Genomic DNA, 19,794 nt, shown 5'->3' with positions numbered 1-19,794 from the left:
CAAGATAATGGCAACACTATGGTGTCTTGAACTCACAAGCCATGAAGTCAGCCATAGCAATGCGCTCCTATTTTTTTTGTGTGTGTCTAATCTCACAAAGCCTTCTAAAATTGCACTAGTGCTGTACGTGCATAACCAATTTCCATTTGGGTGAAACAAGAAAGTTATTGTCCATATAAATACGCTTTAGCAATTTCTGTGGCTTAGTATATATTTGCATGTCTGTGCTTGCTGCTTTTATATACGTTACCTGCTCTGTTGTGTATAGTATTATTGAATGCATTCATGTAATCACAGCCTGAAAATCTTATTGTACAGAGTTCTTGCTTCTCACAAAAAAAATATATATTTAGCTCGTTTAATTGCTCATAGCAGTCCATAAATCAGATGTTGCCTTTTCCCCCCCGAGTCTGTGTCTAAATTCAGAAAACGAATCTGCATTTATTATAGCAGCTCTAACCCCCTAAACATTTTCCATTAGGTTTATGTACCATGAAGGGTCACACAATAGGAAAGATCAGGCTTATTTCTCCATCCTTTGCCACTCTCCAGCCAACCCATTTGATAACTTTAAAGACCTATAACCCCAACAATGTAAACTATTAATGTGACTTGACACTATTTATGCCCATGTATAAATGCTTTAATTTTTAGCATAAGTCCGGCATTGTGTTTGCTATTGGCTTTATTGTGTTCAGCCATCTATTATCTGTCTAAACAAAGCCCCACCTGCTCTATTGTGTTTAGTTGAGTTTTGGATAATACATATTTATGAACTGCACCCAACTGACCTAAAGAACTAAAGATATTTTCAGAGAAATACTGTGTTTTATGTAAATGCAGCAAGAAAGTGCAGACTATATTAATATTACTGAAATGAAAGTGATTTTAGGCATGTTCATTCCCAGGTATTAGTTGTCCTTTGAAACAATATCTGTATTCTCTCATGTAAGCCTGGTCTATAATGTTCCCATACTTTTAAAAAGGGAATATTTCTCATGGTTAAAGCACAAGAGGCTTTTAGTTTAAAAGGCCAAATTCAAACTCCCTGTTTCTACAGTTCTGTAGGTATCGACAGACAATGTCCAGGGGTTACCGATCCTGTATTCCCTTGGTGTTTGCATTAATACCATTCCTTGAACACTACACAGTGTATACACTGATAGAAACCATTTTTAATGTGGTCTAAATAACAATGTAAGCAGGGTGTCCATCTATTTTCTAGGAGTCTTCTAAAGGAGAGTTCCTTCTCGGCAACTAAAACAAGGTGGCCAAGCCATTCTGTATAAAAAGAAGAGACCAAGGCCTTTTCTTATATTCTTATATTGTACATCTTAAGCCATGCATACCTAGAATGGGTTGGGCAATTTGGTTGATTTTGACTATTCTGCCCAACTGGTCATGTATGGCAGCTTTGGGTCACTTTCAGTGCAGTTAACCTGTCCAATCTGAAAATGCAACATGTCAATGCACTTTGCTAGTGGATCAGTAGAGGTGGTAGTTGAGGTAGTGCTCCTCTTCAGTTATTTTCATATCTAGTTGTTAAGGCTGTCGGCCTGAACCAATGGAACAGAAGCATTTGGTAGCATCCTTTTGCGCATGACCTTGTACAGTATCTGTTCATGCAACCCCTTTAGTTGTATACCTTGGATGTTCAGCAGTGTGGAGCTTCTTTTATTCAAATATTTTCAGGTAATGGGCCATCTATTTTTTAAACATATTAAAATTAGTATGTCAAGCCCATGGGGCAGCATCAGGGACCTAAAAATGCTGCAGAGAGCTTCATCCAAATTGCAAGGCCACTAGTTGTCTGTCCTGCTTTAGCCAACACTCCTATAACCCCCCTGAAATTTACAAATGTAGTACTCCGAAAATGTTATACATTCGGGACAAATTCAGCAAGTTCAGCATTCCTATCTGCTTTTCAGAAACCCACACACAACATCCTTCATCATATGGCAGGTTTATGGTTGTATGAGTGTCATAGGTAGTCGGTGTCGGACTGGGACACCAGAGGCCCACCCAAAAACCTTAGACCAGGGGCCCACCAAGAAAATTTAGACCAGGGGCCCACTCTCAGTACTATTATTCTTCCTCTCCTCACTCAACCTCTATTCTCCTAGTCTCTTTAGTTATACATACTATACCCTATTATTCCATCTATTTAGTTTCTTTGTTCTCATAGAAATAGGGAATGACCATGAAATAGGTCAAATGTTTACAGTGCACCTGGGCCCACTGACACCTGGGTCCACCGGGAGTTTTCCTGCAATACTGGTGGGCCAGTCCAACACTGTGGGTAGTCATCTATAATGTTTGCTTCTTCAGCTGGACTCAAGCAGTGGTCTTACCCCAGATGCACAGTATGGATGTGTATGGCCTATATTTAATATACATGATGTCTGAAGCTGCTGCTACTGTGAGGAGGTGCCACTGCATTGCTCCTCATATAGGCCTGAAAACTACAGTTTCTAAATACCCTTAGTCTCACTGGGGCTTTATTTACTAAAACTGGTCACATTTGCAGTAGTGGAATAAGTCATAGGAACATATTGGCTTTGATCAGATTTATTACAGGTTGAATCAATTTAAATGGAGTCTGGGTTTTTGTTCCACCCAGTGGAGGTATCCCAGAGTGTATTTGTGCATAACATTCTTTACATCCACTCCCTTGCAGAACTTTGTAGTTGTCATGCAATGGTATTGATTGATAAGTTATGTGTGGAGTTCAAGGCTGATGGCAGATTTGGGGTTGAGGAGTATCACAGTAGATAAAACAAGATTATGAGCATGTTAAATTTTTTTGAATCTGAATCTTGGCTGCTTAACCTTGTAGGACAATCTAGGAGTACTAGCATATTAGCTCTGAGAGATCCAATTCGCAAAAAAAAGACAATATGGGAATCTTCTAAATTACTTAAAGGAATTGGATATTTTAGACCCATAGAGAAGCTGAAATGTGTGTGTACTCTACCTAATGTACATACATAAATGAATCCCTCTAATTTTTCAGTTAATTTACTACTTATGGTTACTTTTAACTAGACCTTATGACATTTTATAAATCTATTATTTATATTTTTTTACAAAATGCATCAATTAATAGCACTCCTCCAGCAGAATCCTGCATTGAAATCACTTTTTGAAAAGAGCAAAAAGATTTTTTTTTTATATTTAATTTTTAATTCTGACATGTGACTAGACATTTAGTTAGCTTTCCAGGTGCCCCCAAACACGACTCCTCCAGTTACATTGAGTAGGAGAAACAATGGCTTATCTGTTCCTTTGTGAAGGGCTGGCTCTTTCTGAAAGCTCAGGATCAGGCAGAGTGGCCTGAGATGGCTGCCTACATACCAATATAACCGCTAAAAAAATACATTTGTGGTTTAAGGATAACATTTTAGAATGTTATTTAGATGTTAGAATGAATTATTTACAATGTACACATAAAAATCATGACAGAATCCCTTTAAGGTGGAGACTTTTTAAAAAAAAAGTCAATAAAGCCATCCAATACATTGGGTTCCGAAAGCTTTAAAGAAGTCTAAACTTCTCAGAGCTCTTTTGCAATTTCTGTTTTGTTTTTTTTTTGTTTTTTACATTTTTTGAGATATTAGCAGTTTGACTTTTATACTCCTATGCAGGCTTCAGCTAAACAGCTCTCTTTGTAGGCCAAGAGTGTCAGCCAACCGCCTGCTATTAGAAGTCTAAAATAACTCAATTATCTCAGAAACAATTACGGTAAAAAAAACGTAAATTGTAAAAGTGCTCAAAGTTGAATTTCCAGTAAGTTTCCATCAATTATTTTTGTAAAACAATTTCGAATTTAGATGCTCTTTAAGATAACTCCCCTCCCCATAACAGGAAACCATATTGCTATGGAATTCTGTGAAGTGGAAACATTTGCGGAGGAAATAGCAAGATGACAGTTTAAATGCTTTTATTATATTGACTTGTGGACATATCAGCAATGCTGATTTTTAAATCCATCTTTCCCCCAAATTTGACCTATATTTTTTTTTTTTATTCTTTACTTTTATATAGATTAGCTGTTGACAAATATCACTGTACACAGTTTATTTATATCCATAAGTGCATCCGTACCCTAGAGTTTTACATCTAGGTTTTGAGTTAGGGTTGTAGGCCGATAGCGACTTCTCTAAACCATTGAAGAATCCATTTTGAACCTCACTTGATAAACAGTGACTTAATCAAGTTACTGCTTCATAATATTTAAAGCAATACCCATGAGATCTTTTTTACTAAATGTTGCTTTAGTTTTTTACCCATGAGCCACATTCAAATGTAAAAAGAGTTGGAAAGCAACACAAGCATGCAGAAAGTTCCTGGGGGTGCCAGAAATGGGCTGTGAATGTTTGTTGACTAATAGCCTACAGGAGGATCTGTTTGGCAATACAGATGGTTTTGATGCAACTTAAGCTTTTCTTCAAGCCAGAAAGTCCAAATTAAGCACCTGCCTCTGGAAGCAACATCCAATTGATTGGTGAGCAACTGTTTGGGAATCACTGCTCTAGAAAGTCTTTTTAGGGGATGACATGATGTGACGTAGCTCTCTCCAATCTCCTGCATCATGTGTTTGTTATATAGTGAATAAAGTACCCCCTCTTGTAAAATATAAGGATATTATAAGTTACCGAGGAGTTTCATGACCATATAAAAACACGAGGCCGAAGGCCGAGTGTTTTTATACAGGTCATGGAACTCCGAGGTAACTTATAATATCCTCATATTTTAAAACTGGGGGTACTTTATTAATTATAATACACAAATTTTAGTGAGTCATGTGACAGAAATGACATCACTACTCACCGTTTATAACTGATGACATCACTACTCACCGTTTATAAGGATATAATTTACAAGATATTCATGGCTTTTGTGTATTATATAGTGTTAATCAGCCTCTCCTATGCCTGCCTTCCTATTTCAGCCATTCAGCATTTGTTCAGGTGACACTTTTAACCTTCTTATTGCTTGGTATAGGACTTTTAGTAATGTCAAACAAAGTATTATCTCTTAGGGGAATATAACTGCTGGTCAAAAATGGGCTGTAGTCAAAGGAATATTACCCCAGTTCCCAGGGTTCAAATCACAACTTATAACAAAAAATATCCCGTAACTCAAATTTCATAAAAATCTATTTTTTATTCAAAAATACGTATTAAATTTTTTTTTACATACTGACCCCATGACGATCCACCTTACGCATTTCGTACCCTCCGGTTCTTAGTCATAGGTGATTGTGAACACAATGATGATTAAGTTACCGGAGGGTCTGAAATGCGTAAGGTGGATCGTCATGGGGTCAGTATGTCAATTTTTTTAATATGCATTTTTGAAAAGAAAAGGGATTTTTATGAATTTTGAGTTACGGGATATTATTTCAGTAACTTAAGCCATACACCAGTGCTAAAACAACAAGATTTTGAATATTGGGTCTGAACACACTTTTAGAATAAAGGCACCCGTTTGTGTTCATTGTTTAGGATTGTACAGTATTAGGATTGTGTTAGTACCTTTGCATTACACTAGGGCTCATGAGAATTGCTCTACTGTGCATCTGCCAAGCCCTGGTCAGTGTGCTTTTTATAAAAGGTGCACCTGGGAAGAAGAGTTTTTGGGTTTTTTTGACTAGGGTTGGCTTACAAATTTCACCTAGGGTCAAGTCCTTGGCTATCCAGTTGTAAGATTTCTTAAAATATTTATTCAGCTTTCCTGCCTGCCTTTTCTTGCTCCATCTATATCAGAGGCCAAAGCCAAAGCTGAGAATTAAATTGCTATAGAGCAATATTGTCAAGCAAATGTACCTAATAGTAAAGGGGTGGCATAAAGAGGGAGTATTGTGTTTGACTTCCATCATCTAGGGCAGGAGGTATGGCAGTTGGCATCTTGAAGCCAGTTTTCTCAATATTTGCATATTGCCAGTTTGCAATGCTGTACTGTATTGTGCCATCCATGTTTACCCAGTTTCCTTCTCTGGCTTACTATGCCCATGCATCCAGATAACCACCCTCTTAATCTTTAGCTGTTAAATATCAAAATTCTTCACATGTCAGATTTACTAATGAGATACATTTCCTTCTATCTTATCAGGTTTTCTATCAACCTCAAACAAGACTATCCCAATGTTGCATCTTCTGTCTGGAATGCCCTGGGTTGCATCTCCAAGAGGCTGCATCTCTGTAGACCCTGTATGGCCCCTGAAAACTTTATTTGGGGTCTTAGGAAGATTGTAATCGAAGCTTGGGGATACTTGATCTCCTTAAATTATATTGTTGAGCATTTTCCTTTAAAAAAATGAATTTTATTACTTTCCCAAAAGACAAGAATGCCTATGAGGGTGTTGAAAATATGGCCTTTAGAACCATATTGCACTGGCACTAAGACAATGTCTGACTGGTCATTTTTGTACCATAACAACCAGGCAGTGATTTAAATGACAGACAAGAAGATGAATTGGAGAGAGTCTGAAATATGCACCTTGACGAACCCATTAAAATGTAAATGTGTCCTAAATTTTACGTGCTCGTAGTTTAGGTTTATATTTCCCCATTAATGGTCACTGCAATTGTAAACTATCTATACCACTAGATCTCATACCCACTTAATTACAGATTCTTGCACAGAGGAAAGGCACGGGAGGTAATAGAGAGTATTTTGCCACACACAGTGTACAGCTCAGTGAGCAGGCAGCAAGATGCAATGAATGGCAATCACATAGAGCAGTGCTGTCCATTTTCTGTGGTAACGAGGGTGCGTGGTGGAGGGCCAATAATGGTTGACCATTCCCCCTTTAATCCACACCCACTTTAAACCACACCCATGGTGCTCATTGCAGGGATATGTGGAAATGTGGATAATATAGCACCCCCCCAGCACATGATTAAATACCATACGGGCCCCTAAAAATTTCCAAATGCTAACAAAATCCCAGGACAAACCCTACCAGGCTCACGTTCTACATGTAGAGTAGGGCAGGCAGGGTATGGCACACAAAGGGAGCATAGGGCAGGCAGAGTATGGCATACCCAAGGAGCACAGGGAAAACTAAGTATGGCACACACAATGAGCATAGGGCAGGTAGAGTATGGCACACACAATGAGCATAGGGCAGGCAGAAAATGGCACACAAAAAGCATAGGGCAGTCATAGTATGGCACACACAATGAGCATAGGGCCAGCAATGTATGGCACACATGGAGCATAGGGCAGGCAGAGTATGGCGCACACAATGAGCATAGGACAGGCAGAGTATGGCACACACAGGGAGCATAGGACAGGCAGAGTATGGCACACACAATGAGCATAGGGCAGAAGAGTATGGCACACAATGAGCATAGGGCAGACAGAGTATGGCACACAATGAGCATAGGGCAGGCAGAGTATGGCACACACAGGGAGCATAGGGCAGGCAGGGTATGACACACACAGGGAGCATAGGGCAGGCAGAGTATGGCACACCCAAGGAGCATAGGGCTGGCAGAGTATGGCATACCCAAGGAGCACAGGGCAAACAAAGTATGGCACACACAATGAGCATAGGGCAGGCAGAGTATGGCACACACAGAGAATTGGGCAGACAGAGTATGGCACACACAGGGAGCGTAGGGCACGCAGAGTATGGCACCCACAATGAGCATAGGGTTGGCAGAGTATGACACACACAGTGATCATAGGGGCATGCAGAATATGGCACACACAGGAAGCATAGGGCAGGCAGAGTATGGCACACACAATGAACATAGGGCAGGCAGAGTATGGCACGCACAGGGAGCATAGAGCAGGCAGAATATGACACACACAATGACAATGAGCATAGGTCAGGCAGAGTATGGCACACACAATGAGTATAGGGTGTGCAGAGTATGACATACACCGAGAATTGGGCAGGCAGAGTATGGCACACACAATGAGCATAGGGCACGCAGAGTATGACATACACCGAGAATTGGGCAGGCAGAGTATGGCACACACAATGAGCATAGGGTGGGCAGAGTATGACACACACAGTGACCATAGGGGCATGCAGAATATGGCACACACAGGAAGCATAGAGCAGGCAGAATATGACACACACAATGACAATGAGCATAGGGCAGGCAGCGTATGGCACACATAATGAGCATATGGCAGACAGAGTATGGCACACACAATGAGCATAGGGCAGACAGAGTTTGGCTCACACAATGAGCATAGGGCAGGCAGAGTATGGCACACAATGAGCATAGGGTGGGCAGAGTATGACATACACCGAGAATTGGGCAGGCAGAGTATGGCACAAACAATGAGCATAGAGCACGCAGAGTATGGCACACACAATGAGCATAGGGTGGGCAGAGTATGACACACACAGTGACCATAGGGGCATGCAGAATATGGCACACACAGGAAGCATAGAGCAGGCAGAATATGACACACACAATGACAATGAGCATAGGGCAGGCAGCGTATGGCACACATAATGAGCATAGGGCAGGCAGAGTATGGCACACACAATGAGCATAGGGTGGGCAGAGTATGACATACACCGAGAATTGGGCAGGCAGAGTATGGCACACACAATGAGCATAGGGCACGCAGAGTATGGCACACACAATGAGCATAGGGTGGGCAGAGTATGACACACACAGTGACCATAGGGGCATGCAGAATATGGCACACACAGGAAGCATAGAGCAGGCAGAATATGACACACACAATGACAATGAGCATAGGGCAGGCAGCGTATGGCACACATAATGAGCATATGGCAGGCAGAGTATGGCACACACAATGAGCATAGGGCAGACAGAGTTTGGCTCACACAATGAGCATAGGGCAGGCAGAATATGGCACACACAATGAGCATAGGGCAGGCAGAATATGGCACACACAATGAGCACAGGGCAGGCAGAGTATGGCACACCCAATGAGCATAGGGCAGGCACACACAATAAGCATATTACAGGCATAGTATGGCACACGCGGGGAGCATAGGGAATGCAGAGTATGACGCACACAATGAGCATAGGGCCGCAGAATATGGCACTCACACGATAAGCATAGTGCAGGCAGAGTATGGTACACACAGGGAGCATAGGACAAGCCGAGTATGGCACACACAGGGAGCATAGGGCAGGCAGAGTATGGCTCACACAAGGAGCATGGGGCTAGCAGAGTATGGAGCATAGGGTAGGTAGAATACAGCAGGAGACCAGGCCCGGATTTGGGGAGAGGCCCCCTGGGCCTGGGGCGGCAAGATGTTAGGGGCGGCAAGCAGGCCCCCTAACATCTTCTCTATAACATAGTAAAGCAGAACGGTCCGTCACATTTCCAAACAGAGCAACCGCCCGCCCCCCACATTGAGCCGGCGCATCACTTGGCGCGCCGCACGGGCACACACGGTGCCAGACTAATTAGAACTAGAGTCTAGAGGATTGGGAAGGGAGCTAGTTCAGGCAAGAGTTGCTGAGCACATGCATGCACAGTGCAGGTGCAAGCAGCCAAAGATTTACTTCCAGAAAATATGGGGGGGGGCACAGTAGCTGGGCCTAGGGGGCAGGAAGGGTAAATCCGGCCCTGCAGGAAACTTATCAGGACCACTCTAAGATGAACAGTTCATACTGTGCTAAATATAGTGACACAATGCTGGTGCCCCTTTATTTGAGGGGTAAATAATATGGGCACTTTCAGTCTGGGTCTGAGGCATGAGCAGTACAGGGCTTTAGGTTTTACAAGTGTGAACAATGCAGGGAGGATTACGGTCTGAATTTGAGGTGTAAATAATGCAGGAGTCAGTTAATCTCAGATAACTTTTAAATCATACACAAGGTAAGCAGTCACAACAGGCAGACTTTCATGTAGGGGGCCACACAAGGGGGGTGTTGTGGGCCGCCAGTTGGACGGCTCTGACCTAGACCCTACTAGTTCACACTCTGAACAATAATCGCCTAGCCCATTAGTGGCCAGCAGGATCCAGGCAGCAATTCTATATGCCATTGACATAGAGCAATTAAAGGTTATCGTGAGCCACCTCACTTTAATAATAAGAATGTAGCAAGTGGCTATATAACTATATAGGATATACTTTGGGATAGCTCCAGCTTCATCTGTACCATAATTCTCATAACCACGTCCAAACATTTTCTCACTGCTTATACGTATCATTGTCATAGGAACCCCTTACAGATAAATATTTGAAGACCATGAAATCTGAATCTATAGTAGATGTGGCTTCATTTTGTTCCACTTCGCCAGCCAATGGGTTGAGTGCAGCGTAATGACAATCTCTTTACATGTTCATACTTGGTACTTGACCATATCTAACTGCCAGGTTTCGTGATGTGTGGGGGAAACAGTAATAAACACTTATTTGTTGAAATGTGTTTCTCTCCCTTCTTGCAACTCTTGCTAGGAATGTATTTTGGTAAGTACTGATCTATGCACCTCTTCATTTCATTATTAGAATCCAAGGACAGTGTCATGGAGGGGTAACGCATTAGTGTTGTGCTTTTTATGTGATAGCATTCAGTCTCGGGGCTTTTCTTGGTGTATAAAAGACATAAAAGAGAATAATGGACAGTTGCAGAAGGCTTCCAAAGTCACCTCATTTATAATGTTTTTTTTGCCTTTTGATAGTATTAGTTCTTATAGGAAGGAATAAATATTGGGGGAAATAATAAAGGTTAAGAGACTATCTTTCATATTTTTTAAATATTCTCTTTGTTCTCATAGCTGATAGAGATTGAGCTGAATGCAGCATTTTTTCACCCTTGTTTAGTTTTCCATAGCTTCTTTGAAGACTTCCGTGTTTGTCAAATAGATTCCACAACCTTTCTTATCACCTGGCGTAGACTTAGGGGCAAATTCATCAAGGGTCGAATATCGAGGGTTAATTAACCCTCGATATTTGACTGGGAATGAAAATCCTTCGATTTAGAATATCGAAGTCGAAGGATTTTGCGCAAATACTGCGATCGAAGGAATAATCGTTCAATCGAACGATTAAATCCCTCGAATCGAAGGATTTTAATCCAACGATCGAAGGATTATCCCTCGACCAAAAAAACGTAGCCAAGCCTATGGGGACCTTCCCCATAGGCTAACATTGGGTTCGGTAGCTTTTAGGTGGCAAAGTAGGGTGTCGAAGTTTTTTCTTAAAGAGACAGTACTTCGACTATCGAATGGTCAAATAGTCAAACGATTTTTAGTTCGAATCCTTCGATTCAAAGTCGTAGTCGAAGGTCAAAGTAGCCCATTCGATGGTCGAAGTAGCCAAAAAAACACTTCGAAATTCGACGTTTTTTTTCTTCTATTCCTTCACTCGAAGTTAATGAATTGGCCCCTTACTGTAGTACAAGTCAAGACTCTGGGGTATATTTATCAAAGAGTGAAGTTAATAGTGAAGTTCCGCAACTAGAGTGAAATTCCACCACTTACCATTCATTTCTATGGGGTTTTTAAAGGCGTATTTATCAAAGGGTGATATTTCACTTTCACCCATCGCCTTTCAAAATCCCATAGAAATGAATAGAGAGCTGCGGAATTTCACTCTAGTGGCAGAACTTCACTCTTTGATATATTTACCCCAAGGAATCAACTTTATAACGCAAAACTTGATTTAAGACCAGTGATGTACAGCATTTCACCGCCTCTTCTACATTAGGAAGACATTTCTTATATGTGGAGACCCACCCTAAACAGCATGGTGACCTCTTTCTGGGTCCCTACATATAGGTTAAGATTTCCTGATGTTATAATCTCCATACTGGAAGCCATCAAGGAGAATGCCCAAGCAAGCATAGTTATACAGTAAATCAGTATAGATTTGGGCACAGGAAAAAATCCATTGTAATTATAATGTGCCCTTTGATGCTCACAACTGACTGTGGGACAATTGTGGAAAGCATAGCTCCACTTGCGGACAAAAATTAGCCCTTTGGAGATTTCTAGATATAGAACTATTTTATAACTTTGGGCACCAACACTTTCAAACATCAACCCCCATTTGTAACAAAAAGGCACTTAAGTTTGCCCAGGAGCAGTAACCCATAACAACAAATAAGATGTTTGCTGTTAAACGGTGACTGGTAGATTCAACCTGCTGATTGGTTGCTATGGGTTACAGCTCCTTAGTGCCTTTTATTACATATGGAGGTATATGCCTAATGGTACTGCAATAATATGAATGCATGCTAGCTTAGTTTAAGAAGATGGCTATATTAATGCTATAGTAATTGCCATGAAAACACTAAAATACAACAGAGAAATGATCGTGATTCAAGAATTGCAGCCGCCAACTTTTCCAGCTTGTGCATGACTTCCTTCCATGAGCACATGCACATTTATTTTATGTAGAAATCCAACCTAAAACAAAACTAAACCTAAATCAGAAGTGGGCTGACGTCAACCAACTCAAAGGGAACAAGGAATGCAGTAATACTGTGTCGAAAATGTAAAATTGAGCACCACATTGAGTTCAGATCATTCGTATTACTGAAATAATTCCTTTTGCTTTTACATTACGGGGGTTATTTTCTGATGTTTTAAATAAAAAAAGTCTGACCAAACTAGAATCTACGATTTACCCTTATTAACCAATAAAAAAAACGAATCGGGAAAAAACGCAACTTTTTCAAATTGTCGCATGAAAACCGCGACATACACATTTTTCGGAATTGATGTCCGGAAACTACGAATTGTTCATGAAATCAGCAGAAAAGTCCAAAATGTTCTGATTATTGTACAAAACTCAGCGGAGAGCATAATATCTTCAAATTGCAAATAGGACCTATGCTATTGACTTTTACAGGAGGCAGGTTGAAGATGAAGTATTTTTGGATTTAGACTTGCATCCTCCGTAATAAATCTCTGAAAATTTGGGGTTTTTTTCACTAAAAATTTGGATTTTTCGAATTTTTCGCCTTTATTTTGCTTCCTTGGACATTTTTAACAAGTAGCCACTTCATGCATTTGCACCAACATCACTAATAAAGACATATATATGACCTATATGTACCCGCCCTATTCAAATTGACCTAAGCGTAATTGTACTAACAAAGTATCGCTAAGCAGAAATGAATTCTTGTGCTGATGAATTTACACTAGTGAAACTTCGCCTACAGAGACGCAACTTCGCAGTTAAATGAATGAAGTGGCGCATTAATTGTGACGGAGCCTTCGCTGGCGAAATTTTGGCCTAGTGGATTTGCCCCAAGGTTTTCAAATCCTTTTTAAACTTGTAAACTCACAAATTCCAGTTTTTTGCATTTTTTTTGATTTTATTCAGTAAAGTCTTTTATATTCGTATTTTTTCTATAAATATGAAATGGATCAAGATTTTTTTTTAAATTCATTCGAACCTCTAAAATTACACAAATTCAAATTTTGATAACTAGGTCTCTAAGAATTGTAGACGTTTTTCTCAAATTATTTTTGTGATTTATCAGGCCAGTCATTATTTAGTTTTACTAAATACGGTACTTGATGGGTATTTTGTATTTGTGAATTCAAAGGATGCCATTTTCTTCAGCTAATTTACTTCCCCTTTTAGAGTTATTAACATGTTTCAAGGCCTGGGATACATGGGCCCTTTTGAGCATTCAGTGCTGTAGGAGAGAACGGCAGCAGCCATAATATTGAAAATGATCTGGCACCGCCTCCCGTAGTAGAGAACGGGAGATGTTCTGTAAATAGCAGGCACAGACAGTGACAGCCGGAAGCCAGACGACAGACGATGCTAACTTTTGCTTTGTCATCAGCCTCCTTAGGGGCAGATTTACTAAAGAGCGTAGTGGCTAACGTTAGCGACTTTTTCGCCAGAGTTGCCACCCACATGCATACCGCCAATTCACTAACAGGCACCAATTCACTAGCGAACGGGACCGTCGCTAGTGGCAATTCGCACTCTATCACCAGACGACTTTTCGTTCTGGCGAACTGACGTTACCCCGCAAATTCACTATAATGCGGATTTTACTGAACTTTACCTCTTTCACCAGAGTTGCCTTCGCCACCTCAGACCAGGTGAAGTGCTATAAAGACAGAAGATCTTCCTCAATCATCTGTCACTTACATCATGTCCTGTGTGCTGAAAATGCATCAAAGTTCCAAAAACGCTGGCGACTTTTCCTTTTTTTAAGCAGGATTGCCTTCAAAAGTCCTAACTTACTTTTTTGGGTAACCGGTTTTCTCTACACATTTTATTACAAATGGAATATTAATTTTACATTGGGCTCATGTGTAGGGCATTATATTAACTCTCTTGTCTTTAGGAAGGTTCCCAGGACATTTGTAATATCAACCGGTAACTTAAACCATTTGCAGCAACATTTATAATAAAGATGTCCATACAACTTTAAATCTCCCACCCTATGCAAATTGACCTAAGCGCAAGATCACTAGTGAAGTTTCGCTAGGCACAAATGAATACTAGTGCATCTTCGCTATGAAATGCTCGCATAGTCAAAGTACTGCTAGAAAAAAGCCGCTAGCGAATTAGCATATTCGTAGCGTATTTGCGCCTGGCGAAGTGGTCCGATGGGTGCGAAGCTGATGCTGGCGAAAATTCGCCCGTTAGTGAATCTGCTCCTTATAGTGCTAGATGAGTATGGCTGACTTATGTTGTCATTGACTATATTTTGTTAGTGGAATGTTTAGATTACCGATGTCTTTGCAGAGGTGCAAGTAAAAAACAATTACATGAGTACTTGTTATACTTCTTAGCCTATTGTCATTGAGTTGTTTTTTCTTAAAAATTTACCTGGGATGGCTGATTTATTCAAGTTTTTAAACTCGATCTTTGTGATCTCAATCTAATTATTTTAAGACTTTGGATATTTACCCAGTCTCTAGCATTCTTACAAAAAACTCAGTAGTGATAATTACATTACTCCATTCATTTGTATTAAAAAATTGAGTGTTGAAAAGACGTCTTTATAGAAGCTCGACAAGTTTTTGCTGGCAGTTTTTGTTAATCAAAGTTTCAAGATTTTTTTCTTAGACTGATCTCCGTTCGAGACGGAGTAAATGATACTGTATTAGTATAAATCATTAATTCTAAGATAGTCTCATACTGGGTAGACATACCATTTGTAGGGCTGGCATAAAGTTAGGGCTTTTATCCGTTTGTCATATACAGATATCTGCACCAGTCTTTCTGAAATTATGGGTTTGGCTGTGTCAGCTCCTACAAATAAAAAGGCTCATTTACGATTGGTGGGCAAAGTATAAAAAAATGGAAAATACCATGTTTATGCCCTTCAGCGCTCCCAGCAGACGTAAAGCTTTAACATCTGGTATGGAAGGGGCAGGGCATGGACAACCTAATGCACTCCCCTTTTTCACTCAGAGATTGTAAGCTCTTCAGGACAGGGACCTCACTCCAGTTTTGAATGTATTGTAATTTGTAAATTGTGTGTTACCAAGTTAACTCTTGGTAAAGGAGCCCTAAAATCTTTTCTTGGCAGTTACGCTTCTGCAAGGTTTTAAGACTATCCAAAATTTGTTTTTAAATGAACCTTAAATAGAAATCCTAATTGCCCAGTCCACCACTTTGAACTCCTTGAGGGCCACCAGCCCATTTTGTTTGGGAACAATTGCTGTAGAAGCATTTTGTCTTGATGAGTTTCATTTTATCCACAGTTGGTTTCCTAATTGATTAGATGGGAATAATGATAATACCCTTCTATTTTTTTTTCCATTAAATATTGGATGATATGGTTTCAGTATACAATTACAGTTCATCTAGTTGAGATCATGGGAAACAAACTATGGCTTCTCCAGCCAAGTTTGGACTGGGCCAGTAGGAAACTTCAGGCGACTTTGGAAAACTAAGCTCTCCAAGTGCCATACCGCCAGCGATTTACATTCTAGCCGACGGGAGGCAGTTCGGGGAGATTAGTTGCCCCAAAGAAGAGGATATAATATAATCTCCCCGAATCTGAGCGTGTGCCCTGACTCTTACATGTGGAGGCCTGTTTATCAAAAAATGGATTTTAGTGGTTTTGGAGGTTTTTGAAACCACAACTAAACTCACTTTCTCTAAAACTACAAATGTCATAACATTTGTTAAAAGATCTGAATAAAAAAAGTAGGAATGTAAAATAATGCTGAACAATGCGCTTAAAAATACTTTACTAATACTATATCAACTTATAACATTCCTTTATGCAGTAAAGGATCTAACTTTTTTACGCCTATTTCCCACCTCTATTTTCCCCTCAGGCTTACATTTACAAATACATCCCAGGCACCATCTGTAATAAGGTTTATGGCCAATGGCATGGAAGACACTTTTTTTCCAGCTGCCTGAAAAGTCCCCATGACCACCTTTCTAGGGTTCCATTGACTTGAATAGGTTTGAGCTCATTCTTTATTGCCCAAAAATGTATTCATGGTGATTTTCAACCATTGACCTTTGAAATAAATTTAAAAAAAACAGTGGTCATGACTGTAGTTGAGCTCATAGGAACTCCATACATAGAATCTGTTCAGACTTACTGGCCACTCTGGTGGGGAATATAAAGCTGTAGACTTCTTAGAAAAGAAAATGAGGAACAATTTAAAACATCAAACATGACAAGCGAACTAAGCAGATTGAAGCGTAAAATACAGAGAGAATAAGTTGGTGTGGGCTGTGAATTGTGTCTTTTTGGACTGATGTCATTTCATTGAGCCAGAGCAGGAAAAGACTAGTCTGTGATACCATTACACCGATCAACGCACCCCCAAGTAAAGTCTCTTGAAGCTTTTGAGATCCATGGCAAAATGCTACTGTTTCCTGAAGTTCTCACCTTGCCTCATGGCATAGGCCTGTAGGGCATATACGCTATATGGCCAAAAGTGTGAGGACACCGGCCTCTGCAACATCATTTTATAAATCAAAGGCATTAATATGAAGTTGGTCTTCTCTGCTGCTAAAACAGCCTATACCCTCTACTAGTTTGGGAATGTGTTCTACAAGATGTTAGAGCTTTGTTGGTGGGATTTGCTTATATATAGAATGTAAGAGCATGGGCACTTATGTTGGAGATCAGGCCTGACTAAGATTGGCATTAAAATTCATGCCCAGGAGATCAGTTGGGTTGAGGTCAGGACTCTGTGCTAGGCCAGTAATGTACTTATCTCAGTAATCCCATTCCGCATGGAACTCCCTTTAAATAAAGTAGAATTATCCTACTGAAACAAGAAAGAACCTTCCAGAAATAATTCCTCAAAGCAGGAAGTGCAGAATTGCCCAGAATGTCATTGTATGATATAGTGGCACCTGTGTTGCCAACGATGGTTTTGGCCAATTCCAGGAATTCTAATGAGATTTCTGAAAGTTTTGCCCATAAGCTTTATTTTACAGGAATTCAACATATATTTAGAAAATGATTCCAGTAGGTATTTATTTTAAAAAAAATTCTTTTTACAAGGGTGCTTCACCTTTAAGCTAACTTTTAGTATGTTAAAGAATGGATACTTCTAAGCAACTTTTCGGTTGGCTGTTTATTCTTTATAGTTTTTGAATTTTTTGCCACCTTCTAAATCTTTCTAGTGGGGGTCACCTAAACAAACAAATGCTTTGTAAGGCCATATATTTATTGCTACGTTTTATCACTCATCTTCCTATTCAGGCCTTCTACTATTCATATTCCAGTCTCTTATTCAAATCAATGCATGGTTGCCAGGGTAATTTGGACGCTAGCAACCAGATTGCTGATATAAAAAACTGGAGAGAAAAATGCAAAGTTAAATAAATCAAAAACCACAAATAATGAAAAATGAGAATCAGTAAATTGTCTCAGGATATCACTCTCTACATCATACTAAAAGTCACACATGATCACAGAACTCTTGAGTGAAATCCTTATTAAACAGGGGGTACATTGTTTATTATACACAATATATATGTTATACACAAGCTTTAATAGGTTATGTTATACCACTATGATGTCAGTAAGCACCATTTATAAGAATAGATTTTTCTAGCATATTTATGGCTCTTGTGTATTATATAGCGAATAATGTAAATTATAAGAATATAATAAGTCACAAAGGTGTGACGTACAAGGTCAGAGGCATATCATGGAACCCCCGAAGTGACTTCTAATGTCTTCTAGGGGGTACATCATGAGTCACATGACACAAATTACATCAGTAAGCATTCATTGTAAGTGATGACATCACTAAGCCCCATAAAGAAGGATATATTGTTACAGGAGAGTACAGAAACCAATATATATATATATATATGTATGTGTGTGTGTCTAATTCAGGCTGTTGTACATAACTTGACCTTTGTTTACATTATTATTGGATTGAATATTGCTGCCATAATCATGTGTATATCTCTAGCTGTGCATGTATATTATAAATCAGGGGTTTGAAAGCAGCCAATCAGAATTCTCTTTTCAGCATGGTCTCTTCTTCACGCAAGCCTGTAAGATTCAAAAAAGTTCAGAAACTTGTTTTTCTGATTGGCCCGGCAAGCTCTCATTAACACGCTAAATCCTACCTCCCTGCATTTCAAAAAAACCCAAAAAAAACAACCGTGCTTGGCAACATTTCATAGGTGAGCAATTTACAGGAGGAGATCCTGCTACCGTCTTTTGCTTAACAATCCAGCGGCAAATTTCTGATTTTATTTTGCTTTTCACTCAGACCCTGATTTATAATAAAAAACAAAATAAAAGGAAAAGTGACATTTTCTACTCTCATTCTAACATTATTTGTAGTTCTGTAGGCAGATTTTTAATTCTTTTAATGCTTTTTTTTTAGACCCCCCCCTTAACCCATCAGTTTCCTTAAGTAGGTTACAATAGACACCTTTTATTTCCCAGTCTGAAGGGCAAGTTAGCTGAGCTCAACAGGGAACAATCATCAAAAGTCCCTTCCAAAGTACATTTAGATCCTTGTGGACATATCCGTGTTTTTCATATAAATGCAGCAACAACTCTGGATATTTTTTTTTTCTTGTGCATTTTTTGTCCCAGTACAAGAAATGTGTCTCACCAGATCTATTCTCTTTCATGTCTGTTAGGTATTCCTAACCACGGACAAACCAGACAAATGGTAAGAGAATGTTTATTTAAACACAAAGTGACAACCACAAAGCAATATGTAGCTTTAAAGCCTACGGTGCTACTAAACTTCATTGCTTTTTTTTTATTTTTTGGGGGGGATTTTTTTTAAGGTTGCACACAAGCAACAGCACTGCAGGTGATAAAGTGTGATATATGTCATTATAAATCAGGGGCGTGAGACCAAGCAAACTAAATTGTCCATTCCGTAAAACTTGACACCTCCTCTTTCATCCCATGGGACATTCTGAAAACAAGCACTCTGGATTGGCTTCTATTGTTGCCTAGCTGCATTGCACCACCTAAATCTGCGAATGTTCCATTCAACTCTAACCTACGGGGGGGGGCAGTAGTCTGGGGCTCATCCTAATGACAAGCACAATATATTTTTGTTGTTTCAAGGAAGACCCTGATTTATAATATATTACAGTTGGTGACGTAAACAGTCATGATAACTCATTGAACTTAAATTTTGGAGTTCAGGGGACCAATGTTCATAATGAGCCATATGATTCTATCATAGTCTGTTTCCGTCAACTGTTAATGTACAGCTATATTTGCATCCAACGTATTTCCGTGCATGATGTGTATTTTATTGTAGCATTTTTTTTTACTCATTTGCAGGTCGTGTTTTTATAATAACGAAGCAAACTGTTTTCCTTATATGAAAATATTTTAAATGTATAATTAGACCACAATATGGAGAGACAGGCACAGTCACACAGAGATA

General features: G+C 39.6%; 1 protein-coding gene across 7 annotated transcripts in view; it reads left to right on the top strand.

Moving 5' to 3' along the window:
• LOC108699277 (metastasis-associated protein MTA1) overlaps positions 1 to 19,794 on the top strand; it is a 90,638-nt gene that overhangs the window by 58,963 nt on the left and 11,881 nt on the right. For 2 of the 7 annotated variants that reach the window (XM_041573397.1, XM_041573399.1), the window contains exons 18-19: positions 10,415 to 10,426; positions 19,025 to 19,056. The exons of 3 other annotated variants lie outside the window; for them this stretch is intronic. In XM_041573397.1, the coding sequence (XP_041429331.1) occupies positions 10,415 to 10,426; positions 19,025 to 19,056 (44 nt within the window). Of the gene's footprint in view, positions 1 to 6,114; positions 6,332 to 10,414; positions 10,427 to 19,024; positions 19,057 to 19,794 lie in introns of those variants that run through there. 2 more of the 7 variants (XM_018231262.2, XM_018231263.2) reach the window with 2 other exon arrangements.

This window comes from Xenopus laevis, chromosome 8L (genome assembly GCF_017654675.1).
Source record: "Xenopus laevis strain J_2021 chromosome 8L, Xenopus_laevis_v10.1, whole genome shotgun sequence".
NCBI lineage: Eukaryota > Metazoa > Chordata > Amphibia > Anura > Pipidae > Xenopus > Xenopus laevis.
The sequence above is the reverse complement of the archived record's forward strand: the minus strand, read 5'-3'. Positions and strand labels throughout refer to the sequence as shown.